Genomic DNA, 22,363 nt, shown 5'->3' with positions numbered 1-22,363 from the left:
TAACCAAAGACAACAGCCACTGCTGGAGAATAAGCTGCAAGAAACTGGAACCCGAGGCAGAATCTGAAGAGTGGCAGTTGCAGGAGAGGAAGTGGGTGACTGCAGGGAGATGTCTTGTCTCATTAAATACGGCTTTATCTCCTAACTAGGCAAAGAAAATAATAATTTATCTGTATAGGATGGACATCGTTCTTGCAAAGAACTTGTAAGATTTATGTCCCTCAGGGCAGATCAGGTGACCCTCTCCACATTTCCATCGATTCCTACATGGTACACCAACAATCAGATAGGCGAGACCAAATGACATGTAATAATCCCTCACATGCAGTTCTGCAGTTACATCTTCACTGATTATAACACATCAATAAATATAAAATAGAAACTGTAGAAGCTGGAGGCTTGAAACAAACTAGAAAATGCTGGAAACATTTAGCAGGTCATACAGCAACTGTGGAAAGGCAACACTAAACATTTCAGATCAAAGACCATTTGTAAGAACAATTAAACCTGAAACTAACTTTTCTCTTTCATCAATAATTGAATCCCTGATTTGAGTAACTAAATATGCTGCTACAACTGTTTACAGTGGATTGCAGTTCATCCTGATGTTTTTTTACATCTGGAGACTATTGGTAATCCTGCTGGCTCTTCTTATGTTGGCTCAGACAGTTCTCCTGCCCCTTGCCACATAGGATCTCACCTGCCGTTTATCCCACTGAGGAGAAGTCCGGGGTGCTTTCAAATATAAGCATTCTTTCCCTCTCCCGTGCAGCCATATTTTATGCTGTTGCTGTCTGGCTGCCATAAGGATCAAGGCCTTACTCAGATTGGTGTATCGAAAATTGTCAGACGCTGTGATCAACTGATTAGTCTCACTGGAATTTGTACTTGTCCTGTTTTAGTGCATACTCCTGGGTGTAGCACTAAGCCTTAAAGTCTTTTATGCAAATGTCAGTATTTTTTATGTATAGTGGGACCCAAACAAACCTCAGCATAGTGATGGTTTAGCACAGCTAAACGTGAATCCAATTTCTAGGCAAATCTGCATAGTTTTTGAATTCATAATTTGTACCTGTGGCTTTTTATTCTTACATCTACACTAGAATATACGGATCTTATTCACTTCTCATGACAGGAACAACAATGCAAATGCTCGTTTTAAATGTTTTGAAACCAAGTATAGCTTGAAATCAACTATTCACTTCCTATTGCAATTAGAGTGTGATTAGATACCGAAACATGAATGTTCTTAACCAAACAGAAATAGTATTCTTTCATTACCATCACATGTTTGATATTATGACAACTGATATACCGATATATTTAAGAATGTTTGTTCTTTTGCCATTCAGGAAGTTACACAACAATTTCTGGAATTTCGTGGTCATCCATAATAAGAGTGTGGATGATTCCTTCTCTTCGTTTCCCACTGCTCACAGCTTTGATACGGCAGTCATGATTACCAATAGTAAAGTGGGTCTCAGTACCATCTTCAACAAATTCTCCCTACAATTAACAGTAAAATGTTTTAGGTAAAGGAAATGAATTGCAGCTCATTCTGTGCTCAAAAGATTCCATACAGCATTTGAAGTATACCCAATGTTTTGCCAATTACGGCACTTGATTTTTGCATAGATCTCAAACATTTAATAATGAAATAAATGAGCTGCAAAAAAATAGCATAATGGTAGCTGATTGAAGAATGTAGACAGGGCACTAGGAGAACATATTGCTCTTGAAGTAGAATCGGTCACAGTAGAACATTTTGGCTGAAATATTACATTGTTGATAAGTACAATATTTCAAGTATAGGTTTAACGAATGTGCTCATCCTGGACTAGAGTTATAACACAAAATGTTCTCACTTGGTGAAAGAACCTCAACAGAGCCAGGTTGACAATATCTATATACTAAAACTCTTGTTTGTCGCTTGTTCCTGAACTGCAGTCAAAACGGTATACGATAGCGCACAATTTTAGGTCCACCTTACTCACCGTCGTCCTGTGATCCTAAGGAAGAAGTCGGTGTTATATTTTTAAAGTTATTCACATTTTAAAGTTCGCAGTTGGGGCTCCGTTGACCTGGCACTTACATAAGATGGCCGCTGCATCCATGCCTGTGCAGAACAAACGCGTCCGCGCCTGCGCAGTGGGGGCCAGTTGAGCAGGGTTTGGCCGCCCGTCTCTTGGGGGTGGGAGAGCCAGGCCTGGTGCCGGGGGAAGCAACTGGAGCCTGGGCCTAGACGTGACCGGGTAATTGCGAGCCTGAGGTGGGCCAAGGGGAAAGGTGGCAGCAGCAGCAGCGGCGGTGAGGCCGGGCATTGGTGGAGGTGGAGGCCGAGGCCTGGGCCTGGCCTGCCGTCGACTCCCCTGTCCCCCCCCCCTCTTCTCCCCGACCGGCTCAGCGCCTTCGCCACGCCACTCAGAATCCAGTGGCTCAGCAACAGTGGGAGAGCCACCGCCGTCTACCACTGAACATCCCCGCACCAGGACAGGACTCTCCCCCACCCCACAATGGCGGCCGCCCGGGCCGGGAGGCGGGTTGCTACGACAACCTTGGGTTGCTCCTGGGAGGGAGTGGGGGGATGGAAGGAGGGAGTGGGGGAGGAGAGGGTGCTGCACCAATGCAGGAGAGGCAACCCTAGGGGGGAGGGGGGAGAGGGGGGGGGGGAGAGGGAGCGAGGGAGGGGAGGCGGAGGGGGAGAGGGGCGAGGGTGGGAGGGGGAGGGGGAGGGGGAGTGGAGAGTGGGGGAGGAAAGGGTGCTGCACCAAATGCAGGAGTTGTTTGAGCCCAACAGGTCCACTTGGTCTAGTTACAATTAATATCGAAAGCTTTGTCAATTAATTTTGTAGCACAAATCACCATGTAAGAGAACCATTACATTTAAACAATATCTTAATTCAAATATAATATTTAGAGTTCAAAAATTGGAGAAGTACTTTATACCATTATACTATCCCCAAATATGAAATTGCTGATGAAACTAAGTGGATTTCTTTTTTAAAAAGTCATCTCCATTTCCAGATAAAAGTGTTGACTTAAAAAGAAATGTACTTAAATGACAAATCTAAAAAAAGTAATACTAAAGATATTGCAAGTCTTTTTATTCTAATGAAAGGTAATAGATTGTAACTTTAATTTTCTTTCTTACTCTACTGATGCTGGCTCACCTGCTAAATATTTCTCAATATTGATGATATATGTGTGTAGCAAAGTATTCAGATGCTTGACTAGACTATAACGAACAAAATTTAGCACTGACCCACATTAGGAGAAATTAGGGCAAATAACTAAAAACCTTTGTGTAAAGAGGTTGATTTTAAGAAATTCTTAAAAGGAGGTAGAGAGAGAATGAGGTTTCAAGAAGTGGGAAAGAATTCAAATGTTTAGTGACAGAAGGCTGGGCCATCACCGGTAAAGCATTTAAAATCTGGGATGCTCTCGATGGTCAAATGGACAGTTTTGCAGGTCAGATATCTGAAATGAAAAGTGTTGGAGGAGATCATAATTAGGGAAGAGAGAAATCGTGCTGCAAATTAGGACAAAGTACCTATAATTTTCAAAAACTTACTGCTGTCTCCACCTTCTTCCCATTGCACCAAACATCCATAGTATCTTTCTCTGTAATGATAATTTGGTCACTTTGTTATTCTCATCAGATAATTAACTGAATACCAAAGTTTGCATTTGATTTCCATTTCTCTTTGTTTCCATTTCTGAATCAAACTATTGCCATAACTAGAAAATTAAGACACAAAGTGCTGGAGTAACTCAGTGGCCCAGGTAGCATTTCTGAAGACTATGTATAGGTGATGTTTTGGGTCAGGCCCCTTTTTCATACTGATTGTGATGAAGGGGGGGGGGGGGGGGGGGGGGGAAGAAAGCTGGAAGAGAAAAGGGACAGGACACTTGGCATAAGGTAGATACTGGTGAGATTCAATTGAATTCTCCAATTTCTGGTAACTAATCGAACCTCTCCACCCACTACCCCACACATTTTTCTCTTTTCTTTCTCCCCCTCCCCCATCTGTCCAACCATCTTCCTATCAACCCCCCACCAGTATCTATCTCTCACTTACCAGGCTTTGTCCTGTCCCTTCTCTCTTAGCTTCCTCCCACCCTCACCACAATAAGTGTGAAGAAGGGTACCGAACTGAAACATCATCTATCCATGTTTTCCAAAGATGCTTTCTGACCCACTGAGTTACTCCAGCATTTTGTGTCTTCTTTCGTAAACCAGCATCTGCAGTTCCTTGTTTCTACTTCCATAATTACCATTCTTTCTTCAATTTATGTCAAGCAACAATTGTCTCATTACATTTATTTCTAAAACATGAATCCAACATTTAAGTGAATTAGAAGAAATATCATTGTACACAAAGTATATATTCCACATAATTTTAAAAGATAATTGACACAGAACTCTAAATAGAGCCCTGCCCTAAAGATTAGGGAATGAGGGTGTTTTAAAATGGGAGGGACAAACAAAATACAGGTTTAATTCCAATGCGAAATTTGGAGGAAGAACATTTCTGAATGTGGTGGCAGAATGGATTAAGCAGATGTCAAATATGAAAGCTAGGGCCATGATTATCGATAATGTTGCAAAAAAAAGGAAAATGTAGAAGATGTGGCAACACACCTGTGCTACATGAATTTGAGCTATCGTGTCTGCAGTTCCAGGGGATCTGGGTTTGGTTCTGATCTCCTCTGCTTCCTATTCAGAATTTGCACCTTCTCCCTGTGATTGCATGGGGTACCCCCGGTTGCTCCTGATTCCACCCACATCCCAAAGACATGTTGATTGTTCAGTTAATTAGTTATTCAGAATTATTCCTAATATTGGTGGGTGGTGGGAGAATCAGTCAAGGATGCTAATGGTCATATGTGTGAGAGAGAAATATTGGGGGGCAAATTGATTATTCAAGGGCCTGCATAAACATGATGGGCTAAATGAGGGTCCTCTATGATGTAAGAAAAAATATGAATGATAAGGTAGTGAACAAGAAAGCTCCCACACTGTGGAAATTGGACAATGTGGAAATTGTTATCATAACTAAGAGTAACGTCAATGGCAAATGTGACCAGGGCAATTTCAGTGTAGGTATACAATTGAAAGGATTTGGGAAACAAATGATGGGAGAGATGAACATCTATTGGCATTGTACTCAAGAATCATCAAAAAGGCTGTTAGAGAATGAACAACTGTTGGATAGAAAACAAAAGTACAGACACTGCAAATCTGAAATAAAAACAGAAAATGCTGGAAATACTTTAGGCCACAGATCATTTATCAGAATTAGGAAAGAGAGAATTTAAGTTAGTGACGATGGGTAGGGATGATAGAAGGAAATATCTCTGATCGGATAAGGCCAAATGGGTTAGAGTGGGTTTTAGAACCAGGTTATGCTGCTTTGTCTGTGTTATATGTTGCTAATGGCGTGGCTGTGTGATAGGCTGTATTAGTGGAGAAAAACAAAGCCAAAATCACATGCATTACTGGCAGAAATGGCCAGTTCACATAAATTAGATAGAAAGAGCATGTTGTCTAAGATCAAAAAATTTAATGTAGAGTCCAGAAGGAAGAAAATTTGCCAGTCAGAAAATGGGTTGTTGTTCACTTGCAACTACAGGGTTTGCAATAACTGTCCCTTCACATCTTCCCTGTGCACCATCTCGAGACCCAAACAGTCTTTCCACGTGAAGCAGCGATGCACTTACATTCATTCCAATCAAGGATACTGCATTGTTCACAATGTAGTATCCTGTATACTGGAGAAACCAAACTCACATTGGATGATTGTTTTGCACAGCACTTGTTTTTCTGTCTATATTAATGCAGCTTTTCCCACAGCCCTGCTATTAGCAACACAATACACAGACAACGCTGCAAAATAGGTTTCCAGCTGTGGCATTAATCCATTTCCCCCCACCCTACATCAGAACTATTCTCTTCGTTCTTCCCACCCCTCCTTCATCTTCTTTGTAATTGAAAATAATCTGATTTTCTCTTTTGCAAAGTTCTCATGAAGAGATGGGACCCAAAATACTGTCTGTCCCACTCAGTTACTCTAGCACTTTGCGTATATTTTTGTTGGATTGTTAAGCAATTTAAAAACAGGTAGCATTTTTTTTAAGGAATTACTGCAATTACAGTGGGAGACAAGTTAGAATGATAATTGGTGGGAAGACTTTGACACCGTCTCTTAATTAGGATTATTTAAATATGCTCTCACTTCTGGTCAAGTAAATGGGTTTGGCACAGGACTAAAATAAAAATTTTAAATTAAAAGTTGAAACTTCAAGATTCAAGATTCAAGATATCTTTATTTGTCATCCAAAAAACAAGTTTTTTGGACGAAATTTCGTCACCCACAGTCCAACAATAAGAGCAATAAAATAAGCAAATTACACAACCCCAACCAACACAAAAACCCCCAAAAAGAAACATCCATCACAGTGAGTCTCCTCCAGTCCCCTCCTCACTGTGATGGAAGGCCAGAATGTCTTTTCTCTTCCCCTGCCGTCTTCTCCTGCGGTCAGGCTGTTGTTGTTGCCATGTTCCAGGCTGCGCCGGACGGTGAAATGTCCGCAACGGGCCGACCCAAGCCCCGCTGCAAGTCGGGGCGGTCGGGGCTCCCGACATTGAAGCCCCCGCCGAGCAGAGAAAATTCCGTGGCCTATTTCAGGCCGCGCCGGACGGTGAAATGTCCGCGGCGGGCCGACCCAAGCCCCGCGATCCGGGGCGGGCGAACACGCTGCCGCTGCCGGAGCTCCCGATGTCGGCATCCACGCGGCCCGAGCCTAAGGCGAGTCGCAGCCGCTCCCGCAGCCTCCGAGAACGGCCGGCTCCGCTGATGGTGAGTCTGGTCCGCGGGCTCTGCGAACCAGAGCCCTGGAGGCCGCCAGCTCCAGGAGTTGGGCCGATGGTAGGCCGCAGCAGGAACGGAGACACGGCCTAGAAAACAAAGGTCGGGTCTCCGTTCGGAAGGGACAAATATACAATTTTACAGTTCCTCCCTCCCCCCCACACACACACATAGTACACAAACACAAAAACACCACATCACATTTACAATTAAGACAAAATCCCCCAACAAAAACATAAAGACAAACGGACTGCAGGTAAGCCGCAGCTGCTAGGGCAGCGCCGCCATCTTGCTCTCCAGGGTTGGATGTTGGATGTTCGGGGTTGGATGTACAACTGTGGTTATTGTCTCCCGGATCTACTCCCTTTAATTTTTATAGTTATATCTTTTTTTTAATCCTCTTATTCTCTCTTCCCAATAGTTTATAGTTTTTGTTTGTTTTTGGGGTTTTTTTGTTGTTTTTTTTCCTTTCTTCTTTATATTATTTTTTTTTATTTTCTCTCTTTAAAAATTTAAAAATTGAAGCTATGTAAGAACTCTGTAACAAATGTGTTTTTTTATTTCTATTTGTACATATGCTTTTCAAAACAAAAAAAAAAGAAAGAAAAAAAAGAATGATAAGTGGTGGGAAGACTTTGACACCGTCTCTTAATTAGGATTATTTAAATATGCTCTCACTTCTGGTCAAAAAGTAAAAATCTTGTAAAACTTCCCACCATGATGTGCACTTACCCAGCACAATCCGAGAATCCACTCCATCTAGATTTAACAGCCATGTATTTGTAGTCTTGGACCTGTTCTCCATATATTTTTTCAGGCTTTTCCCATTGATCTCCAATGTGTATTCATATGCAAATCCACTAATCGCATCAATGTTGATTGTTGCTTTTGTTTTAGTTGCCCCGACTGTAAAGGTTTCCTTCCCAACAAGCTTGAACATCCAGTCCCTTCTTATGACTTCCTGATAACAAAACGCTGTTTGTTACACAAATAAAATTCTTTAATTGTTACACTAAACTAAGTTACAATAATTAAATCATATTCTGTGCAGAAACAATGGCTAATGGGAGGATGTAACAAAACACAATAGATTAAAAGGCATAAAATGCAAAATTAAAGAGCAGTAGCCAAATACCAAAAAAAATTAAACTATGGGCAGCACAGTGGCATATCTGTAAGAGTTTTCAGTTATGATTCCCTGGTGCAGTTTGTGTAGAATTTATACATTCTGTGACCATGTTTGGGATTCCTTCCACACCCCGAAAGACATGCTGACTGGTAGGTTAAATGTGGCACACTAAATTGCAATTAGTTTGTAGATGAGCAGCATAAATTTGTGGTTGGTAATTACAAATGTGGGGAGAACAATAAAAGGATAATTGTAAATGTTTAATGGTTGGTCTGGCCTCGTTAGACAGAAAGGCCTGTTTTTGTGTCGTATGACCTTATGACTCTACGCATTAGGAAAATTAAAACTGAAACCATCATAGCTCATAGCTCCATAAATCTGTAGAGTGCTTTATGACCAATGGATAAGGCTCATTATGTTGGCAAACCAGTTTGCATGCCGTGAAGTTTCATGTGCAACAAACGATCAAATAATCAATGTCTTGTAGGGACATAGGGATTGGCCAGGTAATAGAACCCTCGGATTGGATTACGGTCATGGGGTAAGGAAGCGCGGGGTATTTAAATGCTTGGCGCCAAACCAGATTAGAGATTAGATTAATAAGTAAAGTAGTGTTTGTCCAGGAAGAAGTCTGTCGTGTTTGTTACGGGTTTTGATACTAATAAAGGATTCAGATAAAACCACTCGTCTGGACTCACTACATTGGTGACCTCGAACGTAGGAAGAAAGCAGCAGCATGTCGCAGGCAGGAGCGAGCGCGGGCGAAATCCATCTACCGCCATTCTGGGCCCATCAGCCGCACCTGTGGTTTGTGCAGGCAGAGTCACAGTTCCATCTCAAGAAGGTGGAGGAAGACCAGGAGAAGTACCATCATGTGGTGAGCTGTCTGCAGGCGGAGGTGGCTGCGCGGGTCAGCCGATACCTGACCAGTCCACCCCAAACGGAGCAGTACGTGGGGCTTAAGAAGCTCCTGCTGCGGACCTTCGGCTGGGCCCAGAGCCAGCGGGCTCTGAAGCTCCTCCATTTGCCAGACCTGGGGCAGCGGCTGCCGTCGGAACTGATGTCCGAGATGCTGGCGTTGGCGGGCGACCATCAGCCATGTATGATGTTTGAGGCGGCCTTCCGGGAGAAGCTTCCTGGGGACGTCAGGTTGGTGTTGGCGGACGTCCCTTTTGAAGAGCCGGTAGCGTTCGCCGAGAAGGCAGACACGCTGGTGAGGGAACGCAACGCCCGAGACGGCTCCGTTAACCGGGTCTCGAGGCCCAGCGGCAGTCGGGAGTGCGGCCGGGAGAGCGACGCATCGGCCGCTATTGCGCAGCCGGCCCGCCAAGAGAGGGCGGCGGCGCCTGTTCATTGGCAGCGGGCTCGACCAACAGAGCCGGATAGGCGTCGCTGGTGCTCTTTCCATCGGCGGTGGGGCAGCGACGCCCGAAGCTGTAGATCCCCGTGTTCGTTTCCGGGAAACGCCGGGGCCGATCGACTGTAGAGGCAGTCTCGGTTGGCCGTAACCACCGCCTCTACGCTACGGATCAGACTACCGGGATCGTTTTCCTGGTGGATACGGGAGCGGTTGTAAGTATTGTGCCCCCCTATGACTGTGAAGTTCGAGTGGGGGAAAAGGGCCCGCCCCTAATTGCAGTGAATGGTAGCACCATCCGTACGTACGGTAAAAGGACCATGTCCTTGTCCTTCGAGTCCAGGACTTACCGTTGGGAATTCATCATTGCGGATGTGGGCCAGGCCATATTGGGGGCAGATTTCCTATGGGCGTTTTCCTTGGTCGCAGACGTCCGAGGGAGGGACCTACAACCCTTGGCTGATGTACGGCCTCGGGATACTGGGCCAGAGGCTTCTACAAGCGCCGCCCCACCCAGCCTAGTCATCCAGTCCATTACCACGGCTCCCGGTCAGTTCGATGCGGTCCTGGCCGACTTCCCGCAGCTCCTCGTCCAGCGTTTTGATTCACCTTCGGAGAAGCACGGGGTCGTCCATTTCATTCCAACCGAAGGGCCGCCGGTTTTTGCCCGGGCACGGCGCCTTCCACCCGACAAGCTGGCCAGGGCGCGAGAGGAGTTCCTAAACTTGGAGAGGTTGGGAATCATTCGGCCTTCAAGTAGTCCATGGGCATCCCCTTTGCACATGGTTTCCAAAGCATCTGGGGGGTGGAGACCATGTGGTGACTTCCGTCGACTCAACGCGGCAACACGGCCGGACCGCTACCCGATTCCACACATTCAGGACTTTTCAGCTAGCCTGGAGGGGGCTACAATATTTTCAAAAATTGATTTGGTGCGGGGATACCATCAGATCCCGGTCCACCCGCCGGATATTCCGAAAACAGCGACCATCACCCCGTTCGGACTGTTTGAGTGGTTGCGAATGCCTTTCGGCCTTAAAAATGCAGCTCAGGCATTCCAGCGTCTGATGGACCGGGTGGGTCGAGGGTTGCCGTTCGTCTTTATTTATCTAGACGATATATTGATTGCCAGCCGTTCGGTCCAGGAGCACTTGGTCCACCTCCGCACCGTGTTCCAGAGGCTGCAAGACCATGGCCTGATTCTCCATCCGGACAAGTGCCAATTCGGCCTGTCCGCGGTGGATTTTTTGGGTCATCGGGTTACTCCGGCCGGTGCCACTCCCTTACCAGCTAAGGTGGACGCGGTCCGCTCTTTCCCCCGCCCGACTACCATCAAGGGCTTGCAGGAATTTGTGGGCATGGTCAATTTTTATCATCGGTTCGTGCCTGAAGCAGCTCGGGTTATGCGTCCCCTTTTTCAGTGTCTCGCAGGTAACCCCGCGGAGTTGGTATGGTCCGTAGCTGCGGAGACGGCTTTTGTTGCGGTCAAACAGGCCCTCGCCAATGCCACCATGCTGGTGCACCCGCGCTCCTCCGCCCCCACAGCTCTGACGGTGGATGCCTCAGACGTGGCAGTGGGTGGGGTTTTGGAGCAGCAGGTTGACGGCGAATGGCAGCCTCTTGCGTTTTTTAGCAGGCAGCTCTCTCGAGCGGAGCTCAAGTACAGTGCGTTCGATAGGGAGCTCCTGGCCCTTTATTTAGCAGTCCGGCACTTCCGCTACTTTTTAGAAGGCCGTTCCTTCGTGGCCTACACGGATCACAAGCCTTTGACATTCGCTTTTGCTAAGGTTTCTGATCCGTGGTCGGCTCGCCAGCAGCGGCACCTAACCCTCATTTCGGAGTTCACGACCGATGTCCGTCATATTGCGGGTAGGCTGAATGCCGTTGCTGATGCCCTGTCCCGGCCGGCCATTCCCTCCGTAGCCGTGGTTGGTGACCATGTGGATTTCCAGGAGCTAGCGGAGGCTCAGCGCCTGGAAGGAACTGCCGCGGTGTACGCCTCCACAACCTCGGGACTGCGTTTAGAACAGGTGGCGTGTGGCCCCACAGGTATCAAGTTGTGGTGCGACGTTACTCTCCCACGCCCTCGCCCGGTGGTGCCTGCCGCTCTGCGGCGTAAGGTTTTTGAGGCCATTCATGGCCTGGCACATCCGTCCATCAGGGCGACTTCAGCCATGGTGGCCGACCGGTTTGTCTGGCATGGCCTGCGGAAGCAGGTGGCAGCCTGGGCACGTGCCTGCATTCCGTGCCAGACCTCCAAAGTCCATCGTCATGTCCAGCCCCCGCACCAGACATTTGAGGTTCCCCCCGCCCGTTTTTTCCACATCCATGTGGATTTGGTGGGTCCATTGCCCTATTCTAGGGGTTACACCCATCTACTGACGGTGGTTGATCGGTTCACTCGTTGGCCGGAGGCGCTCCCGTTGTCGGACACCTCGGCGGCCTCCTGTGCACGGGCCCTGGCGTTGCATTGGGTGGCTCGTTTCGGGGTCCCGGCTATCATTACTACAGATCGGGGAGCCCAGTTCACCTCGTGTCTCTGGGCCGCGGTGGCGCAGCTGTATGGTGCTCGATTACAGCAGACCACCGCCTATCATCCCCAAGCCAACGGGATGGTTGAGCGTTTCCATCGGCAGCTGAAGGCGTCCCTCTGTGCTCACCTGACTGGCTACGATTGGGCTGACCAGCTGCCTTGGGTCCTCCTCGGCATCCGTACGGCCCCACGGGCGGAACTGGGCACATCTTCGGCCGAGCTCGTCTACGGTTCGCCCCTGCGGGTGCCGGGCGATATTCTCCCTTCCACTCCCGCCTTGCCGCCATCCGTCACGTCAGTCTTGGGCTCCCTCCGGGAACGGGTGGGTTCTCTGGCTCCAGTCCCCACCTCTAGTCACGGAAGCACAGCAGTTCACGTTCCTTCGGAATTGCGGAGCTGTGATTTCGTGTTTCTTCGGAAAGATTGCCACCGTCCCCCTCTGCAGCCGGTTTACCAGGGCCCGTTCCAGGTGCTCAAAAGAGGGACTGTAACCTTCACCTTGCAGGTAGGAAATCGTCAGGAGCTGGTTTCAGTGTCCCGTCTCAAGCCGGCCCATTTAGACCAGGACCTCCCCGTGTCGGTGGCTCAGCCGCCGCGCCGGGGCCGGCCTGTGGCTGCTCGACTGGTCCCGTCAGCGGCGCCCAGTTTACCACCTTTTGGGCCTCCGCCGCCTATGGTTGGTCCCGGGCTGCCGTTGTTCATCAAGTGCCCCACGTCACCTGCACCCGCCGCTCCGGTGAACCTCCCATCGCCTCCAGCGGCGGCGTCCCCCCCGCCTCCTGTCACACTGGGGGTATCGGTTTCCCCTATCCGTACACGTTCTGGGCGGGAGGTTCGGCCGCCCGTGAGGTATGGTTTAGAGGGTTCTGGGGGGGGTCATGTAGGGACATAGGGATTGGCCAGGTAATAGAACCCTCGGATTGGATTACGGTCATGGGGTAAGGAAGCGCGGGGTATTTAAATGCTTGGCGCCAAACCAGATTAGAGATTAGATTAATAAGTAAAGTAGTGTTTGTCCAGGAAGAAGTCTGTCGCGTTTGTTACGGGTTTTGATACTAATAAAGGATTCAGATAAAACCACTCGTCTGGACTCACTACAGTCTGATATTGTTGGTTAAGTGAAGAATGCTTGTTTAAGACACTTAGCAAATTTGTTGTTCTGTGAATAACATTACAGAATTATTATTATCTATTTTAAATATGACATAGCAGATATTGTTAACTAATCCCTAAAATTTAATTTTGTTGCTCAAATTGACTAAAGAGCTTTCATCTGGTGTGCGGGTTCTTGACTGGAACTATTCAAATATAAAAAAAACATTGTTCTTTAGCATTTATAACTCTTGTTTGACTATCAAACAAAATAAAATATAGAGTAAGATGTCAGGTCTAAGCTTGGTGGCAAATGCCAGTTTTGCAGCATACTGCTGACATTTATCCCTATCAATGCAAACCCATTTGGAATTCTGTAGTGTGCACATCCAAATGTGGAAGTCCCAAACCATCGATAAGTGTCCAGCCAGTAAATCAACACTCCTAGTCATTTGAACTGGCAGAGGTGTCTAATACAGAATTTGCAAGCCCACTCATTTGAATAGAGATTTTACCAGTTCGGAAAGAGATAAAGTCAGACTAAAGTAATTTACTTTATTTTAAACATATATGTTTGCAGCACTTTTAAAAATTTAAGGTGGTATTATTTTTCCGCTGTTTTTCTGATTTTTAAAACATTTTAATAAGACTTAAAATTCAATTGTATATTTCATTTTTCAGAAATCTTTAAATGCTTCCAAGTTTCAGACGTTCAGAAACACTCCAAACATTTAACAAATGGCAACGGAGGGTCTTGGGATTTGCCCTCTGATGAATATTTACACACCAATTTTATGGGCAAGGCTTGTGGTTCATCCACTTACCACTTGTCCGAAGAAGATGTCTCGATCCAAAACATCACCTATTCATTCTATCCAGAGACGCTGCCTGTCCTGCTGAGTTACTCCAGCATTTTATGTCTATTTTCGGTTTAAACCAGCATCTGCAGTTCTTTCCAAAAACACTTGACCTAATTACTTCATTCATGATCCTGAAACTCTGCAGGCATTGCCGATAAGACTCAAGACAGTGGGCAATTAGTTCTGGGACTCACTTGCTGGCAAGTTTAGTCTTTTGGACCTAAACCATTTTCACATTTAGAAAGAGAATGACAATTTCAAATCTGTAGTTATCCTTAAAGGGAGAAGCGATCTCTTTGTTTATTCTCAAAAATAAGAGTCTTATTGGATGTTTAATTCATTTTGCTACAACCTTCCTCTCTGCTCTTTTGTTTGAAAGCAGCTCTAATGGGCCATGGGCCCAGCCAAGAGTTCTGGAATATCTTAATTCTGAAATGGCCAAGTGTCTAACTGCCTCACAGAGTTTGGTTCCATGAGGAACATGCTCCATGATATGTTATACCTACATATTGTTCTTGAACAATATCAGTACTGGCAGGCTTCCTAACCATAATTTTGAGCATGCTTTGAATTTTCCTGACTTCAGGATGCATCAAGTGCTTTATAATCAATAAAATACTTTTTGAAGTCAGAAATCTGGCAATAAACCTTCACATAGCAAGTTCTCACTAACAGCAACATGGTCATAACATAATCTATTAATATTGAATCAGCAATAAATAAAAGGCTGCATAACTCTAAATATTTTTTGAACAAAGTTCTAGAAGAGTTTGTATATCAGTCCAACAAACAGCACAGCTCATCTTAAAGATAACAACTTCAATCGTGTAGCTTTCCCTCAGTACTTCAATTTTTAAAAAAAGCCCATTTTTGTATTCAAGTTTGCAGATGGGACTTGAATATAAAAACTTCTGACTCATAGGAAAGCATGCTACCATCTGTACAATGGGTTTCTTGTTTTCCACTATCAGCCACAGATGTGGGATTTTTATTAAACTCAAGTTGTTAAATAGTCAACAGAAATAAGTTTTTTTTTCTTACTTTGCATTCTGGCCACAGGAAAAATTAAGTAACGTTCGGATTAAGGATCCATGCTAATATCTTTTGGTTTGTGAAAGGTGGTATTCCACCATTAAGTGCACCTGTTTGTTAAATCATCAAGAAAACTGGTATGCATAATATGACAAATTAAATGCTATAACTGAGATAGGTGATACCATAATTTTGAATATATCATACCTTTCCATCAACATTCACCACTCTCTTTCCGGAGGTGGTGCCATGTTCAAATTCTATTTTGTGAACACCATCACTCAGAGCTACTTCCCACAATGCCACCAGGTCAGCCATTGTTTCCAAGGTGCCCGTATGTATCAAGATCTAAATAAAACAAAATAATCATTTTTCAAAGAATATAGAAGGCATAGAAATATCCACAAACTTTGTTGTGGCAAATTCAGTACAAGTATAATTGCATATGTAGTCAGCACAACCTGTTGTTAATTACAATTTATTTCAGAAGGTGAAGGACTGAAAAGCCAAAAATTGAAAAACAATAACTGGTGCTTTACACGTAATTTATTACAGTTCAACATGGCAGATAGGTATAGAAAGTTATCCAAAGGAAATTGGCCAAATAGATTAAAAGCTGGCTCAGTAGCAAAGACTGATGGTAACAGAGATACTGGTGACTAAATGGTGCTGCTACCAGGGCTTAATACTTGGCCTTCAGTTTTCATGGTATATGTTAAGTAATTTGGAGTTTGGTATAGTGGTCAGAGTTTAGATACGAACATTAGGAGTGGAGTTGCTATCTTAAATTTCATGGTACCTTAATTGGTACATGTGACAATAAACTGACCTTGAAACCTTGAGTTATTAGTGATGAATGAAGCTTTAGACTATAGGAAGATATCAGCAACATGCATAACTATCACTGTGCAACAACTGCAATAAAATGCAGGCTGCAATATCAATCATTATATATGCCCTTATCTGAACATTTTAATCAAGGTGAACTACAATGCAATCATACCAAAGTTGACTGCCTCAGAAATGTCTCCATTTTATACCTGCCAGATGATGGCATCCAAGCCATATTTCTAACCAATGAGTCCACCCTAAAACTAATTACAATGTAGACTGGTTCACCAACTCTTTTCTCAGTCTTTCTCAAAGCAATATTGTACCACACTTCCAACAAATTTCCTGCTGGAACGGAGCTAATCTATAGGAATAGGAAACAGTTCAATCTCTGTTGCCTCCATTCCAAACCACGTCCACTCCAATCTCACTCACTGAATTGCTATATGGATATGATGCTTGTATGTATCCCAAATTCATAGTCATGTTAACAAGTCCTTTGAAGCATATAAGTGAATAGGGCTTAAGCCTCAGCAAAACAGAGTCTTCACTATCACAACACTGTCCCTTGGCAATGATTGTTCATGGCAAGACATTGAAAAATGTGAATCACTTTCCATAACTCAATGACCAGTGTTGATGAAATTCATTCAGCCCATCACAACACAGTCTTCTGAGGAAGAGTGTTTAAAGAACAAGTCATCAAACTCAACACAAGCCCTGTAGTCTACTAGGCAGCAATGATCCCTACCTTATTATATGATTTGGAGAGATATACAACCGACTGCAGAGACCAGAAAGCATTGGAAAGTCATCATGGATGTGGTTTCTGTAAATGCCTCCAAATTCGCTGGCAGGATAAGCAAAGCAATGTCAGCTTCCTCTTCCAGGTCAAATCTTTAATTAACCAGCTCCAGTGGATGGTTCAAATTTCACTGCTTCCAAGCCATTCAGAGTGAAGAAGGGTCCCAACCCAAAACGACAATTTCTCTCCACAGATGCTGTCTGGCCTGCCAAGTTCTGCAAGTGTTTTCTTTGTTGCTCAAGATTTCAGCACTGCAGTCATATGTTCTTTAAAATACATAATCATTGACTTGTGGGGATCCCTGCTTTGTAACTGATCAAATGAAAGGACCACTGCGACTGCATTGAGCATCTAGAATCTCCACGTTGTTATACTAAATCTTAACAAAAACAGTGAAAGAATCACAACACTTGCTGAGAGGCCATCATAGGTTACTATCTGTTCTGTTTCCCTTCCAAAAATGTTGAACTAGACAAAAGAATGCCTCTGTTTTAGCATTTACATGTATTGCATTGTCTTTACTTTACCAATACCTGCATTTCTCGTGATATTTCGCTGAACAGTGCTTTATTTTCCACCTATTATTATTGGTTGTATGATCGTGCATTACATGAATGAAGTGGGCAGTGGGCAAGTCCTAAATGGGACTTGTACGGGAGTTGGACGACCACGCCCCCACGATGTCCCCACTGTCTTGTGTGCATGCCACATGTACAGTTGGCAAGTCGTTGGTTCCAGCGGCTTTAGGGCTTGTCTACCTAGCATGTGAAGCCTGGGTTCGGTGGATTGCGCGGAGGAAACCACCAGAAGGTTCAACGGGCAGAAAGACGATCCCAGCAAAGCGTCGTGGAGCTCAAACAGGGCAGAGTGAGATACGTAGGACACGTCTGACCATCCACTGCATCCTGACCTGTCCCCAGCCGTCCCGACTATGTCTTGATGCTGGAACCCGATAGGCCAGGACGAGAGAGTGAGGCCGACGATCTGCGCAACTCCCCCTCACTTCAAGTCAAGCACAAGTCATGACTTCAACCCCATACCGTGCAACCTCAAGTCCTGTGGCGTTGGGAGAGTGGCGAAGCAGCAGGTGTGGATACACTGGAAACTGTAGTCACGAACCTGCACACAGGCGGCCCAGGGCATAGGGTCGCTCTCTACTGGACCGAAGCAGCAGTGGAGTTCGGAAGCCCCCCTGGGTGTCTGAGCAGCCCTCTTTAGGATTCGCTCTGCTCACCTCCATGGAGGAAGGGGCTAGAAAAGGTGCCTCAAACATAGCCTGCTTCACTTCACCTTGGTCAGCATACCAAGTGGGTGGGGATCCCAATCAGCAGTCGAAATAATAATAAAAAACAAGTTGAAGGTGCTGAACCTCGGCACGTGGAACGTGCGAACCCTGCTGGATAACATCAAGGCAGATAGACGCACTGCAGAGGCCCAGAGGAAACGCACCGCGCGCAAGGCCCGGGCTACCTCCACTTCCACTGCAGCACCCATCCACTTGTGCCCTACGTGTGGGCGTGCCTTCTGGGCCCGGATTGGCGTCACCAGTCACTTTCGGACCCACAGTCACCAATCCTCCAACTGAAAGTGAAGTCATGGTCATCTTCGAACCCGAAGGATGAACAACAACAACAACATGAATGAATAAAAATCAATTTTATCAAGACACCTTTTCAAATTGGCAATTTTAGTTTTTTATGCTGTTTTGATCTCTCATTACATATCAATGTAATTTGTTTGCTGATGCATCTTCATTTTGAAACGGAGGATTACAAACCAACTGGTCTATTTGTAGCTGATAATAAGTCTCTGAATTAGCTGCATGTGACATCTTCAGATTATGATCAGTGTAAGATTAAATAAAATAGAAGCTTAAAAGGATACTGCATTTATTTTTGTAACATAGTAGTATTCTGTAATGTTTCATTTTCCATACTGATGTATGACAAAAATGTTTAGTTCTGTGTTTTATTCCATGCACCCTTCAAAGCAAAAAACAAACTGGTTTAATTTTCTTGTAAAGCATACTGGTTAATACACTTGCGAAATCATGAGTTATTGGTGATACAATTTACATTTACATGAGGCCCTTTACAAGCCCTCAGGACTTAACCTTCAATTTGGCAATTTCAGTTAATCAAATATTCCATCTTGTATTGGAACTGACCAGTTGGGAGTTAAATGTGCCCTTGTGAACATTATCACATTCAGAGAATAAACTTAAAAAACTGAATAAAATGTAAATCAGGAGTTATTTCCAATATCCAATTTCTTAAACTGATTATTTTACATCATTTTAGCTGAACATTGCAAACAACTGTCCAATTATGCTATTATTAGACCATTCTATGCTCGCTTTAAACAGGTCAGTGGAATTACATCACCTGCCCTGACAGCCTCATGTCTGCCTATATTTTGTCACAGATGTCAGATTGGCTTTCCCGAGAGTAAACTGGCGGGGCTGAGTTCTCAGGACCTACACAGACCAGCTGGCAGGAATATTCACGAACATCTTTATCCACTCCCTAATCCATTCTGAGATCCCCCCTGCTTTATGAAGGCCACTATCATCCCAGCACAAAGGAAAGTAAAGTAGTGTGCATTAACGACTACTGTCCAGTGGCTCTGGCATCCATCATCACGAGGTGCTTCAAGAAGCTGGTCATGGTACACATTAACTCCAGCTGCTTATCATCACAACGGATCCATGGCAGACACCATCTCCCTGGCTCTATGCCAATGGTTGTAACATTTGGGCAACAATGGCACCTTCATCAGGCTCTGCATTGAATACCATAATCCCAACCAAATCTCCAAACTACTAGACCTGAGTCAGCACCCTATCTCTGGAATTGGATCCTCAACTTCCTGACCCACAGTCCACAATCAGTGAGGATAGGCGACAAAATATCTCAACACTAATTCTCCACACGGGTGCCCCTCAAGGATGCGTTCAAACTCTTTATAATATTCCCAGACACTTACTGTATGACCAAATTCTGCTCTAACTATATGTACAAGTTTGCAGATGACACTACTGTACTGGGTCGGATGTCAATGATGTCATAGAGAGCCTAGTAAAAGTCTCAAGACAGCAACCTCTCCCTCAATGTTACCAAGATGAAGGAACTAGTTGTTGACATATGGACATGCCCCATTCAACATCAAAGGTGCCAATATGGAGATCTTCAAGTTCTTAGACATATATATCACCAACAATTTATCCTGAACGTAAGGCTATGCAAGAACATCACGCCTCTATTTCCTCCGAAAACCAAGGAAATTCAGCACGTCTTCAACGACTATTACAAGCTCCTACATATGCATTATTGAAAGCATCCTGCCGGGATGCAAAAGGGCGCAAGGGTTTGGCAATAGCTCAGCCCGAGACTGCAAGAAATTGTAGAGTTATGGAAATAGCCCAGCCAATCACACAAACTACCCTCCCCCCCCCCCCCCCCCACCACCATTGATGCTATCCACATTTAATACTGCCTCTGGAAAGCAGCCAATATAATAAAAGGACCATTTTCACCCAGGTCATTCTCTCTTCACCCCTTTCCCATCAGGCAGAAGAGTCAAGACTGTTTTGATTGCCATGTGTCCCAAAATAGAACAACAAAATTCTTTCATTGAAGGTACAAAAACTTTAAAGTACCTAAGCACAAGGATCAGGGGCAGCTTCTTCCCCATAGATATTAGACTACTGAATGGTCTTCACACAAGTTAAGGTGTAGTCCTAATCTCTCAACATAACCTATTGTGGACCTGGCATATTTTATTTGAATCTGCACTTTCTCTGTAACTGTATCACTACAACACAGTCACACTATTGCCTGCTGTCTGGTACATTTCTCTTTGCTTTACCTGTTGTGCTTATGTATGGCATGATTATACTCGTGTATAGTAAAATTTGACCGGATAGCATGCAAATAAAGTGTTTCCGCTGTACACATGATCAATACATCAATACCAAACCTTGTTAGAAGATTTTATTTGGCAAAATAATCTTTTGTTACCTGGTAATAATCTCTGCAGAGTAAGTGCTGGGCGCATCTGCGTTTTAACTATCTGTTGTAGATAAAATGTGTCACTATTTTAGGATCTAAATATTGATAAAGGTTTCCTATGTTCATAGCATCTGGAGGCATGTTAATGCTCGGGAATTTGAAACGCTAACTCTCACCACCACCGACCTACCAATAAAAACTGGTGCATGCTCTCTCGTCTTTCCCTTTCTTAAGTTAACGATCAGTTCTTGACATTCTGCGGGAGATTGTTACGGCACCACTCAACCAGGTGTGCAATACACCAACAAATCAGTGCCAGTGAATTAGCCAACCATTGTAGTGTTGTCACCAAATTCAGGATGGCATTAGAGTTAAACTTAGCCACACAGCCATGGGCACGGAGAGTAGAGCAGGGAGAGCATGCAGCCTTGAAGTGCACTTGCATTGATGGTTAATGCGGAGAAGATGTTGTTACAAATCCGCACTGATTGAGGTCTGTTAATGAAGACGTCAACGATCCATTTACAAGGGAGATACAGAGGCTCAGGTCGGTGCTTGGTGATGAATTTGGAGTTGATAACGTTGAATGCCAAGCTAAAGTCGACGAATACGTTCGTGTTCTTGTGATCTAGGTGTTCCAGAGCACAGTGGTGCACCAATGAGGTAACATCTGCTGTGAAACTGTTGCAACTAAGGGCAAATTGATGCGGATCCAGGTTTTGAAGCACGAGTTGATTGGCATCAAAGCACTTCATTAAAGTGGACAGAGGTGCTGCCGGATGATAGTCCATCATAGCAGGTCACTTTGCTCTTCTTGGGCACCGGTATGGCAGATGCCCCTTTGAAGGAGGTGTGATCCCCAGACTAGAAAAGCGAGAGGTTGAAGAAGTCCTTGAACACTCCAGTCAGTTGGTCTGTACAGGTCTTTCCTGCTCGCCCAGGAAAGCCGACTGACCAAGTTTCATCGAGATTTGTAAATTAAGCAATGGATTATTACAAAGAATTTAAAAATCTCCTCACCTCAGTCCTAAATAACCTATTCCCTAATCTGAGACTGCATCCTCATTCTAGCCCTCTCGGCCAGGGAAACGTAATCACCTTGTAATTATTCTAAATTCTACCGATTACCAGTTAGTCTACTCATTTGCTCTGTGGTAAGTACATACTTTTTTTTTACAGATGAGAAGACCAAAACTTTAAACAATATTTAAACTGTGGTCTCGCTAAGGCCGTATAAAATCGCGCAAAACATTTTTATTGCTGTACTCAGATCCTCGCCTAATAAAGTTCAATATACCGCCTTGCAGTCTTAACCATGCACATTTGAAAAAAAATGACTGAACTTAGTTCTTGGCAAACCCTGTTCCACAGGATTAACAGTAATGAATCAAATATGTAAAGGAAAGAACTGCAGATGCTGGTTTAAATCGAAGGTAGACACAAAATGCTGGAACAACTCAGCGGGACAAATATGTATTTACATACAATCACTAAAAATCAAAAAATAATTAAAACAACATACTGGCATAGCTACTAAAACGAAACAAATTCTGTTATTAACATTGGAAAGCTATTAGAGAAAGCTACATTTATCTAGTGTCTATTTTCCTTCGAGATATTCAAAAGCATTTTGCAATTAAGATACTTAAGAGAGACAGATTTTGGAAGGAAAACATCATGACATTGGTTTAAGGTGAGAGGGGAAAGATATAATACAAACCTTTGGGCCAACTTTTTCACACAGATTGGTGGGTATGGAGCCAGAGGAGGCAGTTGAGGTTGTTATCAACTATAACATTTAAAATACATTTCGACAGGTACATGGATAGAAAAGATTTAAAGGGA

General features: G+C 44.5%; 1 protein-coding gene across 1 annotated transcript; it reads right to left on the bottom strand.

Annotated features, from left to right (window-relative positions):
- Positions 1-314: 314 nt before the first annotated feature.
- On the bottom strand, positions 315-22,284 carry faima (Fas apoptotic inhibitory molecule a). The gene is made up of 5 exons (XM_078403474.1): positions 22,239-22,284; positions 15,080-15,220; positions 7,602-7,830; positions 3,572-3,621; positions 315-1,506 (listed from the first exon to the last, which is right to left on the bottom strand). The coding sequence occupies exons 2-5, from the start codon at positions 15,188-15,190 to the stop codon at positions 1,357-1,359; spliced, it is 540 nt and encodes a 179-aa protein (XP_078259600.1). The 5' UTR covers positions 15,191-15,220; positions 22,239-22,284; the 3' UTR covers positions 315-1,356.
- Between the last annotated feature and the right edge of the window lie 79 nt (positions 22,285-22,363).

This window comes from Rhinoraja longicauda, chromosome 8 (assembly GCF_053455715.1).
Source record: "Rhinoraja longicauda isolate Sanriku21f chromosome 8, sRhiLon1.1, whole genome shotgun sequence".
In the NCBI taxonomy this organism is placed as follows: Eukaryota; Metazoa; Chordata; class Chondrichthyes; order Rajiformes; family Arhynchobatidae; genus Rhinoraja; species Rhinoraja longicauda.
This window is presented reverse-complemented; position numbering and strand designations above follow the sequence as displayed.